Source organism: Martes martes (assembly GCF_963455335.1).
Source record: "Martes martes genome assembly, chromosome: 7".
NCBI lineage: Eukaryota > Metazoa > Chordata > Mammalia > Carnivora > Mustelidae > Martes > Martes martes.
This window is the reverse complement of record NC_137894.1, coordinates 72,341,419-72,368,830: the sequence shown is the minus strand read 5'-3', so window position 1 is coordinate 72,368,830 and position 27,412 is coordinate 72,341,419. Positions and strand designations below refer to the sequence as shown.

The following is a 27,412-nucleotide window of genomic DNA, read 5'->3' as shown; positions in this document are numbered from 1 at the left end:
TCTTGGGTTGGGGCTTAAAGTTCCTAGCCTGAAATCATAGAGTTGGTTCCCCAGACAACCAGTCCCTACCCTTAAGGACTTTCCAAAAGTCACTTTATTAAGTTAAATTCAAATGTGGTTGAAAAGGGCTTGTTATGAATAACAAAAGGCACTCCTTTCACCTTTATTGTTCTGGAGCTATTTCAGGAACTGGGAACAAAACCAAATATTATAATAAATGATGCTCCTTGTAATGAAGGATAGTTGGAAGGAGAGGCAGGCAGTGACAAGTGGCACCCCCCCACCCCCAAAAGGAGACCACCCTTAAAAGGATTTTATACCACCCTGGAAGGTGTCCTCTACCCTTTCCCACTTGATAGATAGATGACAAAAACCTTATTGGGTGACAGGTGCACAAGGGATTAATCAGATTAAAATAACCCACCAACAAGCCCATAAAAACCTTTAGACTTAGGGTGCCTGGGTGGCTCAGTTGGTTAAGTATCTGCCTTTGGGTCAGGTCATGATCCAGTCCCACATCCCAACATCAGGCTCCCTGCTGAGCAGGGAGCCTGCTTCTCCCTCTGCCCCTCTCTCTGTCTCTCATGAATAAATAAATAAAATCTTAAAAAAAAAAACACCAAAACTTTAGACACTTGGGGCAATCCTCTCAGGTCCCCTCCCTCTTTGGGAGCTTTGTACTATCACCCAATAAACTTTACTATGGCTCGATAAACTTTGCTCTGCTCCCCATCACTCTTTGTCTGGTCTACCTCTTCATTCTTTGAAGCTGTCTGACCGAGAACAGCAGGCACTGAAGAAAAAGAAATCCTGTAACACTAGTGCTTTTATCATCACTTAAGAAATTACTAGGGTTTTAGGAGCCCTGCAACAGGAAAAGGAGTGAAGACTACATATTTCTTATATTAAAATATAAAAGAAAAGGGGGTTTCATTTCTTACTGTAAAGTTGTGGCCTTTGCTTGTAAGGGGACTCTCTTGCCCCTCCACTTTCCTATTGTTTTAAAATGTTGAGTGTTGAATAGCAGAACATGCCACCCCAAAATCTGTCACTGTAGCATAAGCATTATTTTGAGCTGAAGGTAACTGAGAAGCAGATATAAGAAAAGCTCTCTGCCCTCCTCCTATTTACCTAAAAGCAGGACATAACTTTGTAAATGTGCCCCCCCCCCAGCCTTTATAAGGGAAGAAAAGAAGAACTCTAGATCCTTATCAACCCAGAGAGGGCACCAGAGGAATCTACCTAACGAACTTTATTAACTAAACCTTATTTTTATTAATTCCCTCATACATTTTTACCTTTCTACAATTTGGTGCCCTAGAAACTCAAAGTCCTTTGTCTTGTTACTTCTTTGAAAGTGTATTCTTTATTTGGTAAAATGCTATTGTTACAAACAAGACAACAGTCCCCCAATAGAGTCACTTATAATAGGTCCCACATCATCAAATGTTACAGTTTTGGCTTTCCCAGAAATGGAATCAATTAGGAATTACCTAACTAGCTTTTGTCAGGAAATATGCCTGATAGATCCCTGCCATCCCCCAAAGGAAAATGATCTTGACATCACCAATCTGATTTTTTTCTTTTTTAAAGATTTTATTTATTTATTTGACAGAGAGAGAGATCACAAGGAGGCAGAGAGGCAGGCAGAGAGAGAGGGGGAAGCAGGCTCCCCACTGAGTGGAGAGTCCGATGCGGGCCTTGATCCCAGGACCCTGAGATCATGACCTGAGCCGGAGGCAGGGGCTTAACCCACTGAGCCACCCAGGTGCCCACCAATCTGCTTTTTATCTAGTATAACTTCCTAGTTCTTGCTCCCATCTGCCTATAAAAGTCTTTCATTTTATATAGCTTCTTGGAAATCCTTTCTGTTAGACTGAATATGCCTGAATCATGAGTATTAAATAAAGCCAGTAAGATCTTTAAAATGTACTCATTTGACTTTTGTTTCTTACCATGATTTAAGCCCAAGTTCTAACCACCCCTTTGAGCTACTCATAACTGACTATTCACAGGTGTCTATGTGATGCATATGTTAATAAAGTTGTTTATCTTCTCTTGTTAATCTTTTATTTTTTTTTTTTAGTCTAATTTGCATGGTCAATAAAACCAAGATGGTTACAGGGAATTTTTTCCTCTCCAACAATATTTTTGTAATAAAACTATTAAAAGGTCTATTCTGACTTCCAGCTTCAATTTATAAATCTGTTTTGCCCCTTGTGAGCCATCTGAGTGGCAGTTTTTCACTGCCATTTCTTGCATGCCCCAAATATTGGGGCTCTGTGGTTTGCCCAACTTTTAGTCAGAGATACAGAGGAAGCATAGTTAATTACCAGTATTAATGATTGTTAAGAGCAAATGTTAATAGAACATTGCTGTGTGTCAAATACTATGTTAAGTGCTGAATGTTAACATCTCATTTAATCCTCACAATTGTCAAAAAAATTCAGCCAAGTAAATTTTGAAGACTAATTAGTTTTTTAAAAAATGATTCATAAATTGAGGAGCATTTCATCTAACAAACAGAGGAGAACTCTGAGGAGTTTTGCAAAATGGAGGGCTTTTATAGAAAGAGGTAGGGCAAGAAAGTTATTAGCCAAAGGGAAGGACTGTTCAGACCACTTTTCCATGGTGGTTAAAGCAAGGGGTCTTATCTTCCCTAGGTGCATGGAGAGAGCCCATGTGGCAGACTCATTGGTGCTGACTGAAAAATTTCTGACTGACTAGTTAAGACTACATTTCTGGGAGAGGTTGAAATTGCAGTTAGATCATGTATTAATTCCCTGGTTTGGGGACTCAGCTAAGGTGCTATTTTGGGCCTGTGCTTTTCTTTTAAACACAACATTCCAGCCATCCTGGCATTGTTATTTCCATTTCAGAGAAAAGAAAAATTAGACTAACTTGTTACAGATTAGGCAATTAGTAAACAGCAGAATCAAGATTCAAACCCATGACCCTCTGACCCTAGAGCTAGCACTCTTATCCATTATTCTGGATGTGAATTTTTACATATATTCTGATTTAAACTATTGAAATCAGTACTAGTATTAGCAATTTCCTATTGACAGATCAGTCAAAAATATTTCAGTGATTATAGAATCATAAACTGAAAAAGAACAAGACCTTTTCTTGCTGTTTTAAGTAGTCCAGAAAAGCTTTAGTTTATTATATTGGTGTTTGACTTTGCAGGTCTCAGAAAAGGATGCACTCAGTAAGTGAATTTGATATTTTTCATTTCTTCTGCTTTCCCCCTTCGGGAGTTCCTGTGGAGATGCTAATGATGATAGTTGACATGGATCAAAGGCAGATAAAACATAAGGGAGAAACCGCTGGAAGGAGCCTGGCTGATGGAATAGAAAGCCCCTGAGGAATCCACTCCTGAATGACTAAAAATCATCAGCCTAGACTTTAAGGTCTGAAGTTGAATACTGGTAAGGAAGCTGCCCTCTAACTTGCTGATGAAACAGGGAGAAAGGTTCAACTTGTCAGAAAAACTGAAGCTTCCCGCCTTATTATATTGAAATAGGAACCCACGGGTTATTCACTTCCCCCTCCTTTCCTTCTCAGCAACATAAGAGAGTTTAGGCTGAACTTAAGTTCATATAGCAGCACAAATCTCTGTGGGTGTGACTATGAATCCATTTTTTCAGATAGATTCTAAAGCTTTCTGAGGACGTGATTTATTTCTCTACTTTCTAGGCCCTTAGCAAAGTTTTGCTCACCACTGCTAATCAGTACATTTGTTGACGTTGATGTAGTTTCTGCTTTAACAAATAAAAAGTGAAAATGAAGGACCTTTGTCTTCGCTTGCTGCTTTAGGAATTTTGATTGAGTACCTAGGATAGCTCAAAGTTGTTAATAAGCTTAAAAAGCACATGGTTACGTGGGACATGCAACTAAAGATGAGAGAAGTAGGGCTGGAAGGTCAGATTAATGTGAAACTAAAAGGGCAGCGAAAGCCAGAAATTAAAGTGGATCTTATTTTTTTTTAAGTTAAAACTTTAAATATAAATAGGTAATTCCATTTGTTTAAAACACAAAACCATAAACCTTCACTTTTTTCTGCAAAATGAGTTGGATGGAGTAGGGTTTGAACCAGGAAATGCTCTTACGGGCCTTCCAGCACTGATATCCCGGAATATTACACCGGGTTCAAGATGCCAGCTTGTTGAGTATAAGGTTGGTAAATTTGATCATTTACTATATGCATGTTAATCGACTGTTTTCTTTCAGTGCCCACCTCCAACACCGGGCCTTTTAAGACCGAATCTGATTCCCCGGACGGTACCCACAATTGGGCACAACGTCCTGAGGAGGCGCCCTATAAATGCTAAAATTAATGAATCCCTGTGGATTCTACCGCGCTTATTCGTTAGCTCTCCCAAGGCTAGATCCCGAGTCCAACTCAGGGCCAGGTAGAGGTCAAGATTCCTCCCTCCATCCGTTCCACACTTCCCTCCCCCCATAACCAAGTCTAAACTGGTGCCTGCATGGTGATTAGCAGCGGTGGTTCTCCCTGCGGGAGAAGTTAACTTGCTCTAATGATCTGGGACAGGTATCTGCCCCTAACAGAGCCAGGACTGCGTATGTACTGAACCCAGAGAGAGCCAGGAATTGCCTCACAGCAGATCCCAAACAGTTAATCTTTGAAGACGTGGGTGGACCAAAGAAAGCCGGAACCCTCGGTTAGCCACGCAGTCCTTTGTAAAACCTGTCCCCCTCTTCCTCCTACAGTATCTTGTTGCTAGAGCAACCGTGGGCGTCACCAACCTGACCGCGGAAGTAGGACAAAGAGTACACGTCGTCAGCCCCGGGACAGATCCATAGCGCAGGCGCTTTAATTTTCTCTGGCCGCAGCGTTCTTCCGTAGAAGTACTCTGCGTCTGCGCATTAGTTGTTTCGCGCCCTGGCCCGCGTATACGCCTGCGCAAAGAGGCAAATCGGGGAGGGTGGAGCTGGGCTATAGCGGTGCGCAGGCGCCAAGGCTACATCCGGCGTGGTCGTCGTTGGGACGGGAGTTAGGGCGTCGCGGGCCGAAGAACCGAGTGTGTAGTCATGTCGGCGTCGGTAGTGTCGGTCATCTCGCGGTTCTTAGAAGAGTACTTGAGCTCCACTCCTCAGCGTCTGAAGTTGCTTGACGCGTACCTCCTGTACATACTGCTGACCGGAGCGCTGCAGTTCGGTTATTGTCTCCTCGTGGGGACCTTCCCCTTCAACTCTTTTCTCTCGGGCTTCATCTCTTGTGTGGGGAGCTTCATCCTAGCGGGTAATGATTCTATACGTAATCGCAGTATCAGTGTTTACTTTGGTGCGCTGCTTTTGTTCCCACAGCACCCTCCTTTATATCAGATCACCGCCGTGTGAAGTTACGAGAGGAGCCCGCACTGCCCTCTTTTGTGAACGGGACAACTGAGGCTCAGAAAGGTTGCCACAAGCCCAGTGTCAAACAGCTGAAATTCTGGAGAAACCCCGTTTATGCTGCTGTTCAACTTGGTGATCCACTTCACTTCATATTGGTCCAGGAAAACTCCCATTTCACTTAGCTTTAACATAACCTTTAAAGTTGGTAGACCTTTATTTATTTATTTATAAAATATTTTATTTATATATTTGACAGATCACAAGTAGGCAGAGGAGCAGAGAGAGAGGGGAGGAAGGTAGACCTTTAAAATGGAAAACCCAACTCTGCAGCATCTCTCTCACCTCAGCCTAATCACTGCTAACCGCTAGTGAAACGTTTCTGTGAACAGCGTAAGAAATGCATAGGTGGTTTGCTTGTTGACCCAACCCTTTTTTTTTTTTTTTTTAAAGGTTTTATTTATTTATTTGACAGAGAGGCAGCGAGAGGGGGAATACAAGCACGGGGAATGGGAGAGGGAGAAGCAGGCTTCCTGCTGAGCAGGGAGCCAGATGAGGGGCTGGGTCCCAGGACCCCAGGATCATGACCTGAGCTGAAGGCAGATGCTTAATTGACTGAGCCACCCAGGCATCCCTCCTACTTTTTGTGTGTGTGTGTGTATGTATGAAGCTTTTATTTTGTTGTGCTGAACTCAATTTTTATTCACAGAACTCTATTTTAGCAGTATTATTCTGAATCCCAGCATTTGATACCTGTAGACTGCCATATTTAACAAGAGCTGACTGTCCCATAAATTTTTTTTTTTTAAATTTTATTTGACAGAGAAACAGCAAGAGAGGAAACACAAGCAGGGGGAGTGGGAGAGGGAGAAGCAGATTTCCTGCTGAGCAGGGAGCTTGATGCAGGACTCCATTCTAGGACTCTGGGATCATGACCTGAGCTGAAGGCAGATGCTTAACCACTGAGCCATGCAGGAGCCCCTGTCCTATAAAATTTTTGCCAAAATCTGACCTTTCTGGCCCAGTAGGAACTCAAGTGAATGCTAAGTTCAGGCTTGGCCCATGAGAGATAGCCAGTCCACTTTATAGGTGGCCACCAGATGGGCCTTTCTGGTCACTGGTATTGCCTTCCCTCTGACTTTGAGAACAAGCCAGAATTCATTTTTCTTTTTTTTTTCTTCCAGTGTGATTGTTATAAGTCAGACCATCAATTGCATTTTGAGTCTTAATACAAGGTACTAGCTTTGGGGGGTGCATCAGATTTGTTGTTTCTTGTCCTCAGTGAGTTTATAGTCTAGTTGGGGGCACAGACAAAATACAGCATTAGAATCATTCATTTATAGTGGTTCTCTCTCTGTAGATCTATAGGATGCTTTTTACATAAATACTAGTTCAGACTCATACCAAAGGTACTCTGCCTTCTCTCTCAGAACTTAAAATAAGCCTAAGGACTTAATAATTTGTGCACTTGCCTGTTAATTGGATATTTCATTGTGATCTTTGAGTTTTGTCCTAGATGACCAAGACCCAGTTCACTGTGGCAGCATCCTGGATATCAGGAGTTCAAATGTTACCATGGCCATATACACCAGATACGCTACCCTTTTTGCTCCAGATTCATGACCTCCTACCCCGCTCCCAATGACTCCCCTACCCACCCCCCCCCAGACTGTTTGAGACTAAGAATTTTATTGTTCAAAGGAATTTTGAGAACCTCTAGTGACTTTTGTTTGATGATTTTGTCTTCCATGTCTGCAAGGGTAGGAATGGATGGGGCCTAAGTTGATTGAAAAGAAAGTTTCTTGCTGAAGTCACCCTGGCTTCATAAGCCTTTTAAGGTTAAGAATGCCTTCTCAGGGCTACAAGAGAGAGTGTGATTTACTGAACAGTGGGTGTGGACTACAGTTGTAGATTATTAGTGTGATGAAACCAGAAGATTTTTTTGAACAAATAATTTTTTTAAGAGATTTATTTATTGATTTGACAGACAGAGATCACAAGTAGGTAGAGAGGCAGACAGAGAGAGGGGAAGCAGGCTCCCCGTGAGCAGAGAGCCCTATGTGGGGCTCGATACCAGGACCCTGAGATAATGACCCGAGCCGAAGGCAGAGGCCCAACCCACTGAGCCACCGAGGCGCTCCCAAATAACTTTTTTCTTATGCCAAGTCTTATTTTTGAGGCTGTTATAGCTGAAAATGTGTTGGCAGACTCCTTTCCCTCCTCCCCAGTGAGAAGGTCCTAGCTTGTCTTTGAAGACAATGTCTAGTTAAAGGGCACAGTAATAATGGAGTCAGTAAGGGGGATTGGGATTTCCAAAGCTGTTAGATAACAGGTAATTAGGCCAGAGAAATGAAAGTTGCTTCAGGAAAGGAAGGATTTATGACAATTCATAGTTACCATCAAAGGGTATCATTTGCATTTCTTTTGACAGCGTTGCCCTTACTAGGTCCTAACTCTTGTGCCATTTGTTAGTTCAGACGCTCAGCAGGGAATGTGTTAATGGGAAATTTGAAATTTGGAGTTTATTTGTTGTGATTATTGGGAAGGGAAGCCTTGTACCTGTTTATGGTACTGTGTTTCTCATTTTCTGGTGGTTTGTTTCCTGTTGGAAGAGAAGGGAGGAGGCCTGTTTAGCTGGAGAATGGGAATTGTAGGAGATAATGATGGTTTAGATAGTGCTGGATGCTAGAGCTTTGGCAGGGCCAGGCCAAGGATTTTATTCTGTAGGTAATAGGAAAGCAACTAAGGATTTAAAAAAAAAATTAAATATAATTAATTAGTTAATTTTTAAAGACTTTATTTATTTATTTGACAGAGATCACAAGTAGGTAGAGAGGCAGGCAGAGAGGCAGGCAGAGGGGGAGGGGAAAGCAGGCTCCCCGCTGAGCAGAGAGCCTGCTGTAGGGCTTGATCCCAGGACCCTGAGATCATGACCTGAGCCGAAGGCAGAGGCTTAACCCATTGAGCCACCCAGGTGCCCCTAATTTTACTTATTTTTAAAAGTTTATTTATTTAGTTAAGCAAACTCTATACCCAACGTGGGACTCGAACTCACAATCCTGAGACCAAAAGTTACATGCTTTTCTGACTGAGCCAGCCAGGCGCCTTCCCCCCAACCCCCAACTTTTTTTTTTTTAAATTTGAGTAGGGGAGAGACTTAGAATTGGTGTTAGCCTACACTAGATGAATTGGAGGGAAAAGTTATTTAGTTTGGTTTCCTAATTTCTTTTTGGCAGTCTATTTTCTTACATTCCTTCTGCATGTGTTAATTAAGCATATGCTCTTTGAAAATTGATCAGTATATTTTTAACCCATATAGAATGCAATAACACTTTTAAAAAGCCTGGTGTTATTTGGTCTCAGTGGAAATGATCTATTTTCTTCTATTCCCTTATGGCTGGGAGACTTACCATGATTTTAAGAAGGAGCCAGAGATAGAAAATTGCCATTGAGAAATCTTTTTTTTTTTTTTGTGGATCAACAGTGTAAAGTATAGTAAGCTTTAAAAGACAAATTTCGAATTTCCTTAGCAGCAGACTGTTTATCTTATGGTTAGATATCTCTAGCTGAGGACATCTGTCCCTTTGGTAGAGTAACATTCCCGTGTTGGCAGCCCTTCTAGTTTCCTTTTTTACCTAAGTGAAATCCCTCTTCTGCTCATTCAGAGTGCTATTTAGGAGAGACAAGTGGAAAACACAAAGACTGTTTTTTAAACAAGTCTTTGATCTGGAAATCAGTTAAGTCATTTTTACAACTTCGTCTATTTTCTTTTCTTTTTTTAAAGATTTTATTTATTTATTTCACAGACAGAGATCACAAGTAGGCAGAGAGGCAGGCAGAGAGAGAGGGGGAAGCAGGCTCCCTGCCAAGCAGAGAGCCCGATGTGGGGCTCGATCCCAGGACCTTGGGATCATGACCTGAGCCGAAGGCAGAGGCTTGACCCACTGAGCCACCCAGGTGCCCCTAATTCTGGATTTTTAAAAATTATTTATATATTTGAGAGAGAGAGCATGTGCGCTTGAGAGGAGGGGCGGGACAGAGGGAGGGGGAGAGAGAGAGAATCTCAAGCAGACTTCCTGTTGAGCAGGGAGCCAGATGTGGGACTGGATTTTACCACCCTGAAATCAGGACCGGAGCTGAAATCAAGAGTTGGGTGCTTAACCGCCTGAGCTATCCAGGCTTTTTAGATTTAAAAAGAAAAAAAAAGTTTTGTTTCTTCCAATTTACAAATCCGAAAGCAGTTTGAATTTGAAAGGCATGGACGCCTAATCCAGAGTGTTTTCTCTCATGGGAGCTTTTGGGCCATGTGGATTGGGGGTCCAGCATTTTTTTGGGCATTATCTGTCGGATTTATGAGCCCTAATATCTATCATAACTGCTATCCAAGAGATTGGAAGTTTCCTAACCTTGTACCTGAGAGTCCTGTTTATAAATCTTTCATTTCTAAATCTTCCATGGCTGTTGCTCGCTCTCCGTCCTCAGTGTCTCAGGCTTTCCAGGGTCTCTTGTCGAGACCACTGTAATCTTCCTCACTCGTCCCCCAGGCTTGATTTGACTTGCAAATCTGGTCATGCCACTCCCTGTGGAAATATAGTCTTGTGGTTCCCAGTGAAAAATTAAAAATCTTTTTTGTGACACCAGGGTCTTATCTCCAGCTTCATCTCTTACCTCGGCTTCCTCTGTACTTTATACCCCTGCTTTATTGAGTTACTTGGTATTCTCTGAAGATGCTGTGATGTCTCAAGCTATTTTTACCTTGGCTTGACTGCCTGGGAAATTCCTTCACTTCTTAAGACAGCTCAGCTCAAGTGCTGCTTCCTTTTGGAACCCTTCCCTCACTCTTCCAGCAGATTTGGGTCTTTTTTTCTATATGTTTTACCTGTCTGTGGGGGAAAAGAGGGTGGAAGAGAGGGAGGTGTGGCACGTTGATACTGCGCTGTATTTATTTTCGTGTCTGTCTGTCTTCTGGAAGGTCAGCCCTTCGAGGATAGGGGCTGCCTTTTCATCTCTGCATTGTTACTGCTTAACACTGTAAAAGTTAAATTGTGAGTGCACCTATAATAAGTAAATGAATACTAAGCAATTATGTGCCAGATTCTCTGCCAAGGTACTGAGGATGAGCTGTGAGACACACAGACATGGTCTCTGCCATTCCAGAGTTTGTAATCTCGTGGGAGATACAGATAATTGGCTGTAGTGCTGTGATTTAGAAGTATAGGTGAAAATAGGAATACAAATGGACACTCAGCTTTGCCCAGTGGTCCTGTAATACTTCTCTAATATCTTAGCTTTTCCAAAATATGCATCATAAGTTCTTTTGACTTTTCTATCTGTCCTCTTTTCCTTTGTTCTCAGTTGATAATCTTGTTTTACCTTTTTATTTTTTTAATTTTTATTTTTAATTTTTTTACTAAAAAGGTAGACAGGAATCCTTTCATCTTCCCAGTGAGAAGTCATATAGCAGCTCATTTGCACCTGTACCTCTACTCTTTTACTTCCCCTGATAACGGTTGATGTATCCCTTTCCTGTCCAATGCCAACGCCTTTACTTGGGCAGAAGAACCAATGTTCTCTTGCTTCCTCAGGGACTTAACCTCTGTGATCATCTTTCCATTCTGCATTATTAATATCTCTCTGCTGGATTGTTCCCATGGTATAGGCATGTTCTAATATTGCCAAAATAAAAAGTGTTTATTTGGTCTTAGATGCCCATCCAGCTGCCATTCTGTTTCTTTCCAATCCTCAGAGAATGCCATGAAAGAATAGTCTAGTTGCTGTTTCTGCTTTCTCACTTTCCATTCATTCCTCACCCCATTCTTGTGGTGGTCTGTTGTCACCACTCTGGCTCAACTACACTTACCATCTTGACAAACCTAATGGCCATCTCCCTCACCTTGCCTGAATGCCCAGCAGCATTTAGCATTTAATATTGCTGGCTGCTGTCTTCTGTGTGGACTTTCCTCTTGAAACTTTTTTAGCACTCCTGGTTGTTCCTTCTCACCGCATTGGTTTTTCCTTCCTACTCTTTGTGCTGGGTGCTTCACAGTCTGAGGACATGGTGCTAGACCTCTTCTGGTCTCTAATTTTTTTTCCATAGGTGAATTTAAATAATGTCTATATAACTGTAATTTACCACATTTAGTTCTGACCCATTCTCTGTATTCCAAATTAGTAAATCCAGTTGCCCACTTGACATCTTCACTTGATGTCTGATATATAAAACTCTAAATTGAACCTTTCTGCCCAGCCATCTGCCTCTTCACCAGTCAGTATGCTGGTTGAAGCCAAAACTTTAGGTTTCTTTGATTCCTTATTTCTGTTATTTCCTACGTCACATCCATTTCATCAGCAAGCCCTGTCTTCTCCAAAATATAGTCTGTATCTCTTCACTTCTGTTCATTTTTACTACCATTACGTGACTCTTCAGCTCCTATGTGGTTCCTATGCTCCTTTAACTCCATAAACCATTCTCTGGTGCAATTCTAGCAACCTTAACAATTATAAATCAGATTATTTTACTCATCTGCTCAAAACTCTGAAATGCTCTGTTGCACTTAGACTACATCCAGACTCTTTCCTGAAGCTTACACAACCCCACAGGATTTGGCCCTTGTCTCGCTCTTGCTCTTGATCACTATAGTTATTCTGACCTATACCTAGAATACGTCAGGATTGTTCTTGCTACCTGGAATGCTCTGGCCCCAGATCTTTGCGTGGTTGGCTCCTGTCTTTCAAATTTTGGTCTTAAGTAGCATCTCTTAGATCTTCTGTGACTACCAAAGAAAAATAGCTTCCCGATCACTCTCTTATTACCTTCTTTTATTTTCTTCATAGCACCTATAACTACGTGATACTTCCTTGTTTAGTGCTTACTTATTTGTTTTTCTCTACTACAGTGTGAGATTCTTGGGAGCCAGTACATGTGCCAGAACATGTGCCATGTTCCCAGTACCTGGGACGATGCATGGCATATAATAGATGCTCAGTAAATATTTTGCTGTCTGAATGAACATTTAAGGAGATAGATTAAATTAGAATGTTTAAATGAAGCAAGCTGCCTTAGGAGGTAGTAAATTTCCATCTTTGGAAGTGTTTAGGGAGATAATGAAGGATCATTTGTGGAGGAGCTTTTTGAACAGATGTTCTTTGCCATTTTTGTATCCCAGTGTGTCTGAGGGATAAGACACCCCTGTCAGTAACACAGGTTCTGGAAGGTTTGTAATTCTCAACCTGGGGATGCTTGTCAGATTTGGGAAGTGGTGAGTGTACTTTGGAAAACTTCCCGGGTGATCATGCAGCCTCCCCCAGGATGCCCACCCCCACCTCCCCTTGGGCATTATGTATCAAAATGGTTGTTGGTCTTTATAACTCGAAGGTCTTTTCCATCTCCATCGATCTCTTATTCTTATGTTATTAAAATAAGCTGGGTGACTGTGACCACGGTAAGGATACACCTCAGTTCATTACCTTATTCACCCTCATGGGGAGCTTCTCTTTTGTTCCGTTAAATTTCCTGAAACACTATTCTATCCCTAATCTCCATCTCAATAGCCACTGTTAATAGTTTGGTATCTCTCCAAATTTTTCCTAGGTTCCAACTAAAAGGAATGAGAAAATAGTGATACCTATTTTTTTCTTAAGAGAAATATGGAATGGAATAATTTTTTTTTAAAGATTTTATTTATTTATTTGACAGACAGAGATCACAAGTAGGCAGAGAGGCAGGCAGAGAGAGAGGGGGAAGCAGGCTTCCCGCCGAGCAGAGAACCCGACGCGGGACTCAATCCCAGGACCCTGGGATCATGACCCGAGCCGAAGACAGGCTTCAACCCACTGAGCCACACAGGCACCCCGGAATGGAATAATTTTTTTAAAAAGATTTTATTTATGCATTTGATAGAGAGAGGCACAGCGTGAGAGAGGGAACACAACTAGGGAGAGTGGAAGAGGGAGAAGCAGGCTTCCTACCCAGCAGGGAGCTTCATAAGCAGGGCTCCATCCCAGAACCCTGGGATCATGACCTGAGCGGAAGGCAGATGCTTAATGACTGAGCCACCCAGGCGCCCCTGGCATGGAATGATTTTTTTGTCTTTTTTTTTTTTTCTTTTTACTTAATATATCTTGGATATCTTTGCTGTAGAGAATTTGTCTTTTTTTTTTGAATAATTGCATGGGATTTCATTGCATGTCTAGTGTAATTTATTGAAATAATCCTCTTGGTGATATTTGGACTGTTTTTACTTTTTTTTTCCAACTTTATGAACATGCTGTTAGAAATTCTTTGTTCTGTAAGATGAATTCCTTATTCAAAAAGTAAAAACATTTTAAATATTAATGCGTATTGCCAGTTCTCCCAAATGGATGAACCAGTCTGTACTCTCCACGGCAGGATTTTAATTGGTTGCCCTTGCTTCAATCAGTGTCCTTCATTATTTTGAAGGGTCCAGGTGCTTGAAAAGATCAGTGGTGTTTCCACAGTGTTTACATGTTTAAGCATAATGAAAACTGTTGCTGTGGTGATGGCCTCTGGAGAGCTGGTCTGGTAGTTTTCTGATCTTTGGGTTAGATCTCAGTTCATTTTCTTTCTTGGTTGGTGGTGGAGTGGATGCTAGCCTGAAGCAAATTTGGGTTTTCTTAAGTGGCATAATTATTTAACACAGGCATAAAGATATTTTGGGGAAGTGTATTCTTGGAGCTTGCTTTTCATCTCAAATGGTGACCATGGCTAATGAATGTATCAGGTTGGCATCTTCAAGGATGTAGAATGTGGCAGGAGAGAGTTCTCGGTCAAGTTTACATAGTTTAGGTCTCTTGCATTTTTTGGGAAGAGCAGCTGCTAGAACTTTAAGATCAAACGTTATATTTATGAGGTCCTCAGAGATAAACAATCTTATATTTATACTGTGTACTATCCAATATTATACACATTAGAAAGTAATTCACAGTTTTACAACATTGTGTCATTTAGCCCAGCCCCTTTGTTACTTCCTCACCTGCATCCCAATTGAGGTATAATTATAAACTGAAATCGGGAGATAAGATAGTTCTGAAGATATTTTGGTTATATGTATCTTTTTATGAGTAAGCTTTTGGTTTTTAGCCTGAGAAGTCATACTTTTTTTCTTTTTAACAAGAGCATGAAAACATAAGTGTACAATAACGAATTCCTAAATTTACTCATCTAGCCAGCACACAGAGCAAGCTACAGGTTGTTCCTAGCATCTAGAGGCCTCCTCCTTGCACTTTCAGTCATTCCTCCTCTGAAAGATAAAAACCACTATCCTGGTCTGTATTACTATAGAATTGGTTGGCCTCGCGTTAAGCTTTATATAAATGGTATCATACAGCATGTCTTTTTTGTGTCTGAATTGTGTTGCTTAACGTTGTATTTGTGGAATGCATCCATAGTGTGAAGTTCTTTTTTACTGCTGTGTAGTATTTTATTGTGTGCATATGCCATAATTATCCCCCATTTACTGTTCAGAGACATTTAGAGTGTTTCTAGTTTGGAGCTATCATGGGTATTGTTCCTTTGGATGCACTTATGTATCATTATTGTTAGAATTATTGAAACATAGGATAGGGGTGTGTTCATTAGCAGTATATTTGTTTTATATTTCTAGATAATCATTTTCATGTTTTGCTTCTTGTGCAGTTTGCCTCAGGATACAGATCAACCCACAGAACAAGGCAGATTTCCAAGGCATCTCCCCAGAGCGAGCCTTTGCTGATTTTCTCTTTGCCAGCACCATCCTGCACCTTGTTGTAATGAACTTCGTTGGCTGAATTATTCCCATTTACTTAATTGGGGAGTAGGAGACTATAAGAATGTAAGTACTGATCATATCCCTTGCCCCATAATGTTGATTTTAGGAATAGAAATTGAGTGTGGCTGGTTTTGATTATGGTTACCAAGGTTCCCATATTGCTGATAAGACACTTGCAGAATTTTCTATCAGAATGCAAAGTATGCATAATATCATCATGATTCATCAGTGCTACCTCTTTTGGTCATTGCCTTCCCGTCTCACTGTTTTGCAAATCATTAAGATAACAGAAAATAAGTTTGCCTCTAGCTAATACATTAATTTCTACATCAATAACTCCATGAAAACAACTAAGATCTTGGAAGGGACGTAAACTGTAGGTTCTTCCTGGAGATTTGCTCCGTAATTTTTTTTCTGATTTTGAAAACCAAAAAAAGGTGGCCGTTGTCCACCCTCGTAACTAGTCTAGTGCTTATACCTGGTGCATATGCCATCCAGTACATGCTGAATGAATGACTATGGCCATTTACTAATAATGTGTGTGCTAAAGTGGAAATAAATGGGGAATTTGGATTAGCTTGGGAGAAGACTTTAAAATCTACGATGAGATGTCATTTGGTTCATTTGCCATTTTCCTTTTGTTCACAGTAGAGTTCCTTTTTTTTTTTCTAAATAAACTCTTACGTAGAATCTCAGTCTATAAAACAAGCAGTGGAGCTGGAGTTGTTCTCATGGACATAGCTGAGAAGCCCTCTGTGCTTGGCCTCTCTTTCAGGGGTTATATGCCCTTCCCTTTATCGCTCCCTTCCAAGCAGAATCCTAAATCTCTAAGAAGTACGTGAGTATTTTCCAGTCTGTATGTTGACCTTGTTATTTTGCATATGAGAAAACAGAGGCCTTCTGTGGCCACACAGCTAAGTGGTTGCAAAGTAGTGCCTTAGACAGTGGTGCTCTTGGCCTAGTGCTCTTCTAGTAGCCCATCGAGCTTACTGATGATGAATGTGCTCTTTTCTGTGCCTTTCCGCTACAAAATTTAGTGTTGTTGTTGGGTGGCAGATAAAAAAAGAACTTTAGGAAATGTTATCTTTTTGGGGGGAAGAATTTCTTTCTTCTTTCTGTCACTACTTAGAAATCTATCATTTTTAGGGGCGCCTGGGTGGCTCAGTGGGTTAAAGCCTCTGCCTTTGGCTCAGGTCATGATCCCAGGGTCCTGGGATCGAGACCCATATCAGGCTCTCTGCTCAGCAGGGAGCCTGCTTCCTCCTCTCTCTCTGCCTGCCTCTGTGCCTCCTTGTGAGCTCTATCTGTCAAATAAATAAATAAAATCTTAAAAAAAAAAAGAAATCTATCATTTTTGTACTAGTTAGTAATATAACACATGAATTAGCAACCATTTACAAAGTGTATGCAGTAACGTGATAAAGACTGTACATCAGTTTTGGCATGAATGAATCCGTTAACTGGTAATGTTATATGAATTTTTTCTATTATTGATAATTGCCTCAAAAGCAGTTCTGTTAATTCATGTAAGGTTTCATTTTTGGTAGTGGCAAGTTAACAGAAATGGTTTATTTCAGTGAAAAAGTTTGAGAAGTACTTCTTTCTACTATTTTTTATTATTTTTTTAAAAATTATTTATTTGACTAAGGGAGAGCACAAGCAGGTGGAGCGGCAGAAGGAGAGGGAGAAGCAGGCTCCCCGCTGTACAAGGAACCAGATATGGGGCTTGATCCCAGGACCCAGGGATCATGACCTGAGCCAAAGGCAGATACTTAACCACCTGAGCCACACAGGTGTCCCTCTTTCTACTATTCTCATAAAATTTAGCTCTTTGGACACCTGATCAGGACTTGAGTTGTCCCCCGTCCCTCCCCTTACCACCCCTTCTATGTGCCATTCAGTGCCTTGTTACCAGGATAGTAGGAGAGAAGGCCTATGAACACACCAGTTAAAATTTGGCATAGTTAAAGTCACACCAAAGTGCTGTGGAAGTCCTAACACAGTGCCGTGGGAGTCCAGAAAAGGGAGCTATGTGCTCTTTGGGAGCGGAAGCAGCAAACAAGGTGTCTGAGAATGATAACTCCTTGAGCAAAGCTAGAAAACCAAATCAACATTGACCTTACACTTGGTAAACCTCATGAGTCACTTTTGGGCTCTCTGTTAGTAACCTTGCTGGAAAGGTCCTAAGGTCTAACTGCCTTACTTCAGATTACTAAAATTATTTTTTCTAGATGAGTCATGTGTGTGCTTAGGAAGGGAACAGAACAAACAATTCAAGGATGTTCTCTAGGCTCAGGGAGATACCAAAGCATGGAAAATGATTTCCTAGGACTGTCATGATTGGAGGAGGACTTTGCTGCAGAGAGCTCAGTATTTCAAAATTATGACAAAAACAGAGACAAAAAAGCAGGCTCAGCAGGAACTGTGTACTGCAGACCATATTAACAACGTACAGCCACCTGTTCCGCTGGGAATTACAGGCCCAAGGTACAGCAAAATCCTTCAGTGCCAGATTACAGTGTTAAATCATTCTATAGAGCGTGTGCTCATTGAAAAATCCTTCTCTCTGGGACACTGCCCAAAAGGTTTTTCACTATCTTTCATTTGACATAGGTTACACTGTCCTGCTTTTAATTCTTAAACATAACATCTTTTTGCCCTTCTTATGTGCTTCTAACCCAGCTGTGTGTTTAGTGTGCCAAAACACTTTAAAAATAATTTCCAAGTGAGTTGTCAATATTTATACCAACTTAGAAGGTAGAACAAAACAGATTGAACATTCTCCATACCTGCCAAGTACATTCAGGGTTGGGTATAAAAAGAAGAAACATCTGTAATGTACTGCTCTTGCATGAATTGGGGGATGACATTTAAAACCAGCAGCTACTCTGAAAAAGGCAGATCAAAAGAAAATGGCATTGAGTTGAAAAGATAAATTTATTCAAGGAGAAGCAAATAAATTAACAGTGAGAGCTCACCATGGGTCAGACTTTAAATGCTTCTTGTTGTGTGTCTGTATTTTCAAAATAACCTCATGAGGATAGGTTTGCTCATTCCTTTCATAGATAGGAAAGTCTGATAATCCAGTCTGACTTCAGAAAAATTTTTCATACCCCATTTTTGCTCCAGTTTGTTTACTTTAAAGTATTTGACAATTTCGGTGTTAAAGAAATGTGTTTAAAAAGTTATCGTTCTCTCTTGGGAACCTGGGTGGCTCAGTGGGTTAAAGCCTCTGCTTTCGGCTCAGGTCATGATCCCAGGGTCCTGGGATCGAGTCCCACATCGGGCTCTCTGCTCAGCAGGGAGCCTGCTTTCTCCTCTCTCTCTGCCTGCCTGCCTACTTGTGATCTCTTGTCTGTCAAATAAATAAATAAAATCTTAAAAAAAAAAAAGTTACCGTTCTCTCATTATTATTCTTTATTATTCTTGTTATGATAGTTTAAAAAATACAGAAAAGTACAGAGAATAATGTAAGCAACCACTACGGGGAATTAAGATTTTGAATAGATTAGGGGTACCTGGGTGGCTCAGTCGGTTAAGCTCAGGGTGGGATCAAGCCCTGTGTCTGGCTGCTGCTCAGCGGAAGTCTGCTTCTCCTTCTCCTTTTGCCTCTCCCCTCCCTGCTTGTGCTTGCACTTTCTTTCTCCCCACTAAATAAATCTTAAAAAAAAAAAAAAGGGTTTTGAACAGATTAGACATTGTAGATTCAGCTAAAGTTCCCTTTGAATCCTTCTCTGGTCTCTGTTCCTTCCTTCTGCTATAAGACCTGAGCTTCATGACAGTTTCTTTCACCCAGGCCTGATGTAAAACCTAGGTCTGTTAACATAGCCTTTTCCAACCTTCAGCCTTTGTGGTCTCCTGAAAACACATCCTGCAGTAAAAGAGCTGCTCAGTTGGCAGCACTGGTTTATATAGGTGGCTCTCCCAGGGGCCAAGAGTAAATTCATGAGATGGGGTGTGTGTGTGTGTGTGTGTATTTATACTTTTATTTTTTAAATGAGACTGACTTTGAGATCCCTTTATTTTTAAGCAATCTCCACACCCAGTATGGAGCTTGAACTCATGACCCTGGGATCAAGAGTTGTATGTTCTGCCGAATAAGCCAGCCAGGTGTCCTTCCCATGATATTTTTTAGATTATCATAAAAATGGAAATGCAGAAGTAAGAAGCTCTCCTTGTGAGCTTTGGAGTTGCCGATCAGTGTCTGGTACTTAGGTGGCTGTGTATCTGTTTTGAATGAATGTATGACACAGAAATTCAGTAGATTTGAATATGTTAACATTTACATAGTATCTAAATATTTTCTGTTGTTTCTTCATGTCTCTTTGTGAAGTTCTTTTCAAAAATTGTCAGCTTATGTAAGGGGTTCTGAAGGGAAATGAGGAGAAGAGGGACATAGCTACATTGTGTCAAAGTTTGGGAGGGAAAATTCCTGATGACATACGTGGCCCCTGGATTTGAGGAAAAGTGAATCAGGCACAAGGGAACAAGCCTGAGCTTGGAAATATGCTCAGCCTGGAGGGAGTTTTGTTTGCCAAATGTTCAAATACTCATGTTAAAATCTTGTTAGTGTTGCTTTGTTTTTATAATGGAGGCCATTGTCCCACAGATCTTTAAAAATTCATAGTGTTTAATCCTGGCTGGAACAAGGGGACTGACAGGGCTGGGCAGAACAGAACTCTGACAAGCAGGGCTATTTACAAACAATTGCTGTTGACTTTTTGAATTTATCAATAAAGTACAGTAGTCCCCTTTTACCTGTGGGGGTGTATTCCAAGATCCCAGTGGATGCCTGAAACCACTAGTAGTCCTGAACCCTACATACACTAGTGTTTTTCCTATATACATATACCTGTAGTAAAGTTCGGTTTATCAGTTAGGCACAGTAAGAGATTAACAACAGTAACTACTAACAAAATAGAACGATTATAATATTATACTGTAATTAAAGTTTTGTGAATGTGTTTTCAGAATATCTTACTGTCCTGTGTTCACCTATCTTGTGATGATGTGAGATAATAAAATGCCTATGTGATGAGATAAAGGGGAATGATGTAGGCATTGTGACCTAGTGCTAGACTACTATTGACCTGACAGGTCAGAAGGTGGGTCATCTGCTTCTCCTGTGATTGATTGCAGTAACTATGAATACGGGGGTACTATTGTGTAGTGGCCTAGAAAATTACCTGCGGAAGGGAATCAAAATATTATTCTTTAGGCTCTACTGCCACCTAGTGGGGTTGTAATTTCATATGCCGAGAATGTACTACAAAGCAAAAGAAAAGTTGAGTTGTGGGGGGAAACCACCAATACCTTTGTGATAAAATCTAGTTTCTTTCTAGTCACCTGAGGGCAGCAGAGGTCCAAGTGGGCTTAGATGCTGGGTGGGGGTTGCTTTATATTCTCACCAGAGGTGGGCAGTGTTGAGTTAGGCACAAAAGGTCATTCAACCTGAAAGTGGCCTAGGGATTTTGTTACCCAGGGAAGACCTCAAGTGCATGGAGACCCACAGCTTTTCCCTTTCTTTTCTTTTCTTATCTTGTCAGTTCAAGAGCTCCCTTTTTGGTTCATTCTAGATCTTATTTGCTCCCAACATGACCTCCACTAGTAATAATCTTTAGTTTTTTGTTTGTGGGGAACTGTTCAGTTTTTATTCCACTTTATCTTTGACATTTCATCTTATGTTGAACTAGTTCTAGCCACCAAATAAGTTCCCAAAAAGGGAACTATTTTAAATTTGAGGAATGTTTTTTGAGCTAAGCACATAGTATGATCTTTTTTTCACTACCCCCTTTTTCTCCAGTTGGAGAGGGAGATGAATTCTTTAAGCCATTATTCTTAAAACCTCAATCTGCTTATTTTATTTACTAAAAAAGCCATTAATTAATGACTAATTAGTGATTGAGCTCTATTTTGTATTTGGTCTGTTTAAAGCTACCCATAAAAAAATATATCAAGTATTGTTATGAAGTACATTGCTACCCTAATTCCTTGTGTTATTTCTCCATCCTTGCTGCTCAGGTGATTCCTTCTCCATGTCATCTCCGCCCCCAAGTTGTATAGGACTTCTTCTGGGGCCCGCTGTGTACACCTCTAATGCTGCACTTAACAATAGTTACGAAATTGTTCATTTGCTTTCCTGTCCCTCCCACTGAACTCTTGAATTCCCTGTAGGCTTAGCACGGGGCTAACAGTCACTGTGCATGTTTGTTGAATGAGTGTATGAATAAATAATTTCAGCCCTAAGAAAATGCTATGAAAATAGCTAAGTCATTAGTTACATGGATGCTAACACGTGGAAAATGCTGTGGAAGAAAGGAGCCAAGGAAAAAATTTGTATGAAGGGCTGTAGGGTGGGGTGCAAGTATGAGACTAGAAGTTGGAAGACCTGCATTGTAGATTTTGCTCTGTTAACTAGTTGATTGGACACATAAGCTTGTTTTTGAGGCCTAGTTTCCCTGTCTGCACAATGAGGGAATTGGCCTGGATGCTCATCAGTCTCTTACAGCTGCTACAGCCCGTGATTATTAGAATTCATGATAGTTCTCTCATTGTATTTGAGACGATTCGTGCCATTTGTGTGGATCCTCAGTTGAGCTTTGCTTTTTTTTCTTTTTTTTCATGAGTTGTTGCTTTTTATCTGTATTACCAGATTTCCATCATCCATTCACAGGGGGTGGGAAGTTAATGTGGCCATATGTAACAAAATGCACAATGTTTGTGTAAGATCTTTTACAAAATTAGATTAACATTTATAAAATGTTTTATAGTTATTACATTACTAGGCTTATGGGACTCACAGTCCTAGAAATGTTAACTTATGTGATCCTCATTGCCCACCCTGTGAGGGAGGTAGTTGACTAGTAGTATTCTCATTTTATACATAAGGTAATTAAACCTTGGTGAAGGGGGTACCTGGGTGATGTGGTCGGTTAAGTGTCAGCTCTTGGTTTCGGCTCAGCTCCTGATCTCAGGGTTGTGGGATCGAGCCCTGCATTGGGTTCTGCGCTGGGGAGTAGGTTTCTCTCTCCCTCTCCTTCAGCCCTTCCCTGCCTTACTAGCGTCTCTCTCTAAAATAAATAAATAAATCTTAAAAAAGTTAATAAATCTTAAAAAAAGAAATCTCTACACCCAACATTCCAACATGAGGCTCAAACTCATGACCCCAAGATCAAGAATCCCATGCTTCATTGACTGAGCCAGCCAGGCTTCCAACCCTGGTGAAATTTGTATTAACTTGTCCAGGCTCTGGAGCCAGTAAGTGACAGAGTGGGAACTTGATAACAGACATTTTGATTCTAAACATTTATATTCCTTCTTCTCTATTATGTTCGGAGACTTGGATGATGAATATCTACATCTTGTTAAAAGGTTTTCATTAAAAATATTAAACTTATATTTTTTCAATGGGACAAACTTAGGAGAGATGATAAGAAAAGATGAAGGTAGGCTATCTAAAATGTTTCTGTGGGGCACCTGACTGGCTCAGTTGGAAGAGCATGCAGCTCTTGATCTCGGGGTCGTGAGTTTGAGCCCCAGATTGGGCATAGAGATTACATATATATGTAAATTAAAAAAAAAAGTCTGCAAAGTCAGTCATTTTGGGGTCAGAAGACATGCAAGAGAATGCAGCTCAGGAGACCTGACCTTATCTAGAGAGGATGACATAGGCTCAGTGCTTGCTAGTAGAACTCGGCAATGTGGAAGTGTTCTAAGTCTGCTCCATCCAGTACAGTGGTCACTAGTCATGCAGTTTTGTTTGTTTTGCTTTTTTAAAGGTTTTATTTTTAAGTAATCTCTACATTCAGCAAGGGGCTTGAATTTACAGCTCTGAGATCGAGTTAATGCTCAAAAAAAAAAAAAAGTCGAATATTCTACCAACTGAGGCACTGAATTTTAAATTTTATTTAATTTTAACTTAAGTTTGAATAGCCACGTATGGCTGGTGGCTTCAGTATTAGCACAGCTCTTGACATCTGTTAACCTACCAGGTTATCGCTTCCTCATCTATAAAATGAGAGGCTCACAGCAGCTCATGTGCAAAAAGCTCCTGCCATCTTTTGAAACACATGATCTGTGCCTTCTGAAATTATGATTCAGATTGAGTTCGGAACCTAGAATTTCTGCAGAATGGTCTTGATACACATTTTCTCTAATTTCATTGTTAATTGGGTGACCAGGATATCCAGGATGAAATTGATTTGAAGGAATATCAGTATTTGAGTGTATCTGCTTAGTGCTGGTGTCTGAATAGAGACACTGCTGGAGAAGAATGCAGATTCCAAATAGAAATGACCCTGTCTGGCGTTGTCTTTTATATCTATACAGAGAATAATTGTTTTTAACTTTGTTTTGTGCCTGGCTTTCTTTTAAGATGATTAGAACAGACTGATCAGATGGCATGGTCTTTTCTGCATGGGTGAAATAGACTGAAGAAGTCATGTGAACTTTTCTCAGTAGGTGTCTTCCATTTTGCATGCCTTGATCTCATGGGAAGCAATTTTATTAGTTTCCTGAAACCTTTATCCCCTGGTTAGCAGTGGAAGCATTCTTCTGAGCTGTTGCATAGTCCAGTTTTGTTGAGTTAACATTTCAAAGAAACCTAGATCCTCTGCTTTTAGAATACTATCTGGTAAATGTAGTTTTGTCTTAAAAGAAGGGAGCACGTCTTTGTTGAGTAGAATTTTCTGAAAACCACTATCAAAGAGACTTAATCTCATGAGTCATTTTGCCTTCTAAATCGACCAGCCCCAGTATGTGAGATTTAACTGTTTTAATACCGAGAAGCTCAAAACTTGACTTTTGTACTAAACTAGGATTTCTTTTATAATTCTTTGTCAAGGCTCCTCACTGAAATGGCCCTGTGTGTCTGCTCTCACCTTGGCCATTAGAACTGAAGCACTCATAGTACATAGTCTGTAGCCAGGGAGTTTGCTTTAAGAAATTTGAGGGAGTGGCATGCCTCGCTAGCTGAATCCACGGAGTATGCAACTTTTGGTCTCTGGGTTGTGAGTTCAAGCCCCATGTTAGGTATAGAGATTACTTAATTAAAAAAAAAATAGAGTCTTTAAAAAAAAGAAATTTGATGGAGTAAGTAGGTGAGTTTTTTTTTTTTTTTTTTGCTTTTAGTCATATTTAATTTATATGGGAATATCAACAAAGAATGAAATTTTTATGTTTATTAAAGGAGTATAGATTAAGATTTGTATACCACCTTAGCATTTTTGGTCATGTAAATCTTTTTTTTTTTTAATTTTTTATTTTAATAAACATATAATGTATTTTTATCCCCAGGGGTACAGGTCTGTGAATCGTCAGGTTTACACATTTCACAGCACTCATCATAGCCCATACCCTCCCCAATGTCCATTTCCCCACCGCCCTCTCCCGTCCCCCCTCCCCACCGCAACCCTCAGTCTGTTTTTGAGATTGAGTCTTAGGTGAGTTTTAATAGGTCTGTTTGTCCTTGGTTGGCACTGTGAACGCTTTTTGTTCCTTGTTTTTTGTTCTTTCTTTTTCTCATAATTCTGATGTAGGAATGTTCTACAGTTCTGTACCATTTCTGTGAGTACTGTTGTTAGTAAAATAAAAGCACTCTGGCTAGAAGTCTAATAAGATCTTTCCTTTAAGCTCTGTTGCTAGAATCTGCAAGTCACCAGAACTAGTAGGCTAAATACAGTGGTGCCCTCTTACTGGCCAGGGTAGCCCAGCACTTCTGAAAGGATGTGTTTTCCAAACTTTTTTTTCAAATCATGACACTCAAAGAAGATTGCAGTCTTTTAATGGCAAATGGCAGGAAAAATGCCTGCTGATGGCTGGAAATATTGGCGCCCCTAAGACTATGGGGTTACTTTCTGGCCACACCCGTATTGTAGTGCATTAGGCCGGCAGCACTCCCGGAGGGACTAGAAAGGAAGCCTGGGTTTGCTGGGGGAGTGCTCTGTCTCACTAGGCACAGATCGCAATCTCGTGTGGTCTGCAGCAATGTGGCTGCTTCCCTTGGAGTTATCCTCCACCTTCTTCTTGCCAAAAATAACCTTATCTTGGAATGAAAATGAAATTATTTCTTCTGTTTTGGCCCTTTGTTAAATTCAAGATAGGTTATTTTTCTCTACTTTTTCCTTTCCTGATTTCTTCCTTTTACCCCCTATCCTCCAACTGAAATTTAGTTCTTTGTATGCTTTCTCGATCCAGAAAAGCCTTTGAGGCTAAGTTGCAGCCCCCCTCACCTCTAAGAGTTTGTGAGCTAGAGAGGTCAGAGTGACTTATAGAAGGTCATGCACTTTATTAATTGCAGAGCTGGAGTTAGAACTCATGCCTGCAACTCCTAATAAGTTTTGCCTTGATGTGCCTGGGATTCAGATTGGAACATTCATTTTTATTTATTTATTTATTTATTTATTTGACAGAGAGCGAGAGGGAACACAAGCAGGGGGAGTGGGAGAGGGAGAAGCAGGCTTCCCGCTGAGTAAGCAGCCCAATGAGGGGCACGATCCCAGGACCCTGGGATCATGACCCAAGCTGAAGGCAGACACTTAACGACTGAGCCACCCAGGCACCCCTGGAACATTCATTTTTATGGATACCATTATCAAATGTTCGGTGAAAAATATTTGCTTTATTTTGGTTGTTCTAGCCTGGCTTCACTACTGTCTAGAATTTAGGAACCCTATGATTGTCTTTGTGGGTTCAGAATTTAGATTGAAGGATTTAGGACCTTGTCTTGTAGTATTGTAGGACATTTTTAAAAACCTTGAATGCCTCTCTTAACCTTTCTGCTTCTTTCTTTTAGGTTCACTTTTTGATTTCCCCTGGATGAGAGCTTTTGAGATGGCAACTTGGACACTTGGTTGTTCTTCAGATTTATACTGACCTACCGACTCTGATTGGGACTGTAGGTGGAGAGCCCAGAGTATCTCCCTTGCTTCTGTGTTAGAGCAGCTTCCTAATGACCATTTATTAACATGACCTCTGCTTCCCATTAAGTGTAACCTTTTTGCCTTCCAAATTAAAAAAACTCCATGCCACTCCTTCCTGTGCCTCTGGCTCTCTCTCTCTTCTTTTTGGTTTTTGTTTTTATTCTTTATTGGTATTAAAATCCTTCTTTCCCTTCAGTCCTTTGCAAAGCTCTTTAGGAGTTGATCACTTGCAACTGTGTATCTACTTCCATGTTTTCATTAAGTATATCTGAATTTAATGACAAAAGGCAGGGCTGACAACCCTGGGAAATGACAGTCCTTTGTCTTTTCCCTGAGGCTGGTAATCCTTTACTAATCCTTCACTTGTTACAGGTGGTTTTGTGCGTGTGACACAATGCATTCCTGGGACTGCATCATTAAGCACTTTGTTAGGAATTGAACTGGGCCGGTGCTTCCACATTTACGTCTGTTTCAACTTGCTTTGGTGGTGAAAAGTGAAATATGTAATATGCAGTGTCAGCAAGTGCAAAAGTGAGGCTTGTGTATCTGTTTGTTGATAGGAAACAGTCCTCTCCAAACCACTTGCATAAATATTCTCTTATTTTGTTAATGCAGCTGTCTCTGGGGGTCTAATCCTCATTAGATATGCGAAGAAATTGAAGATGAGGTTTGTCACTTGAAGATCAGAAGTCCCAACACAGCTTGTGTAGAGCAACAGAGCTGCTGGCTCTGAAGTGGAGGCGTATTTATATGTATCATGCTAGCAACCCTGTTTCCATCTTGGGTGCTATATATAGGACCTAAGTTATGCTGAGAATTCCCCTATTTAAATTTAGCTGACTACTGAGATGATGAGTTGTGCTCTAGAGGTTCTCCAGCTTGGCTGCCCATTAAAATCGCTTGGGGAACTTAAAAGTGAGATCTCAATGCCCAGGTCATATCCCAGACCGATTAAATGAAGGTCTTTGAGGGGGACATCCGTACTTTGTATAGCTACCCAGCTGATTCTCATGTGCAGCCGAACTGGAGGAGTCCAGGTCTGGATTCTTGCTACTCAAAACGGAGTTCATTGATGAGCAGAACCACCCAGGGACTTAGTTGAGAAGGAGGCTCTCAAGCCTCACGCCAGACCCTGTGGAAGCAGAATCTTTAACATGGTCCCATGTGATTCATGTGCATATTAAAGTTTGAGAAGCACTGAGCCAGAGCAGTGGTTCTCAAATTTTGGTGTATTTCACAGTTCCTAGGAATTCTAGTTCACAAAAATTATGACGACGCAACATAATTTGCTTTAAATCATATACAGATAGAGCTTTATCAGGAGGCTTCTAGATTATTTTTAGTCTAGATTGTTAAACAGGTTATTTT

At 40.7% G+C, this 27,412-nt stretch overlaps 1 protein-coding gene across 1 annotated transcript; it reads left to right on the top strand.

Moving 5' to 3' along the window:
* Nucleotides 1-4,996: 4,996 nt before the first annotated feature.
* Nucleotides 4,997-26,158, top strand: DAD1 (defender against cell death 1). The gene is made up of 3 exons (XM_080807718.1): nucleotides 4,997-5,266; nucleotides 15,014-15,188; nucleotides 25,918-26,158. Exons 1-2 carry the CDS (start codon nucleotides 5,056-5,058, stop codon nucleotides 15,142-15,144), a joined length of 342 nt encoding a protein of 113 aa, XP_080663844.1. The 5' UTR covers nucleotides 4,997-5,055; the 3' UTR covers nucleotides 15,145-15,188; nucleotides 25,918-26,158.
* The last annotated feature ends 1,254 nt before the right edge of the window (nucleotides 26,159-27,412 follow it).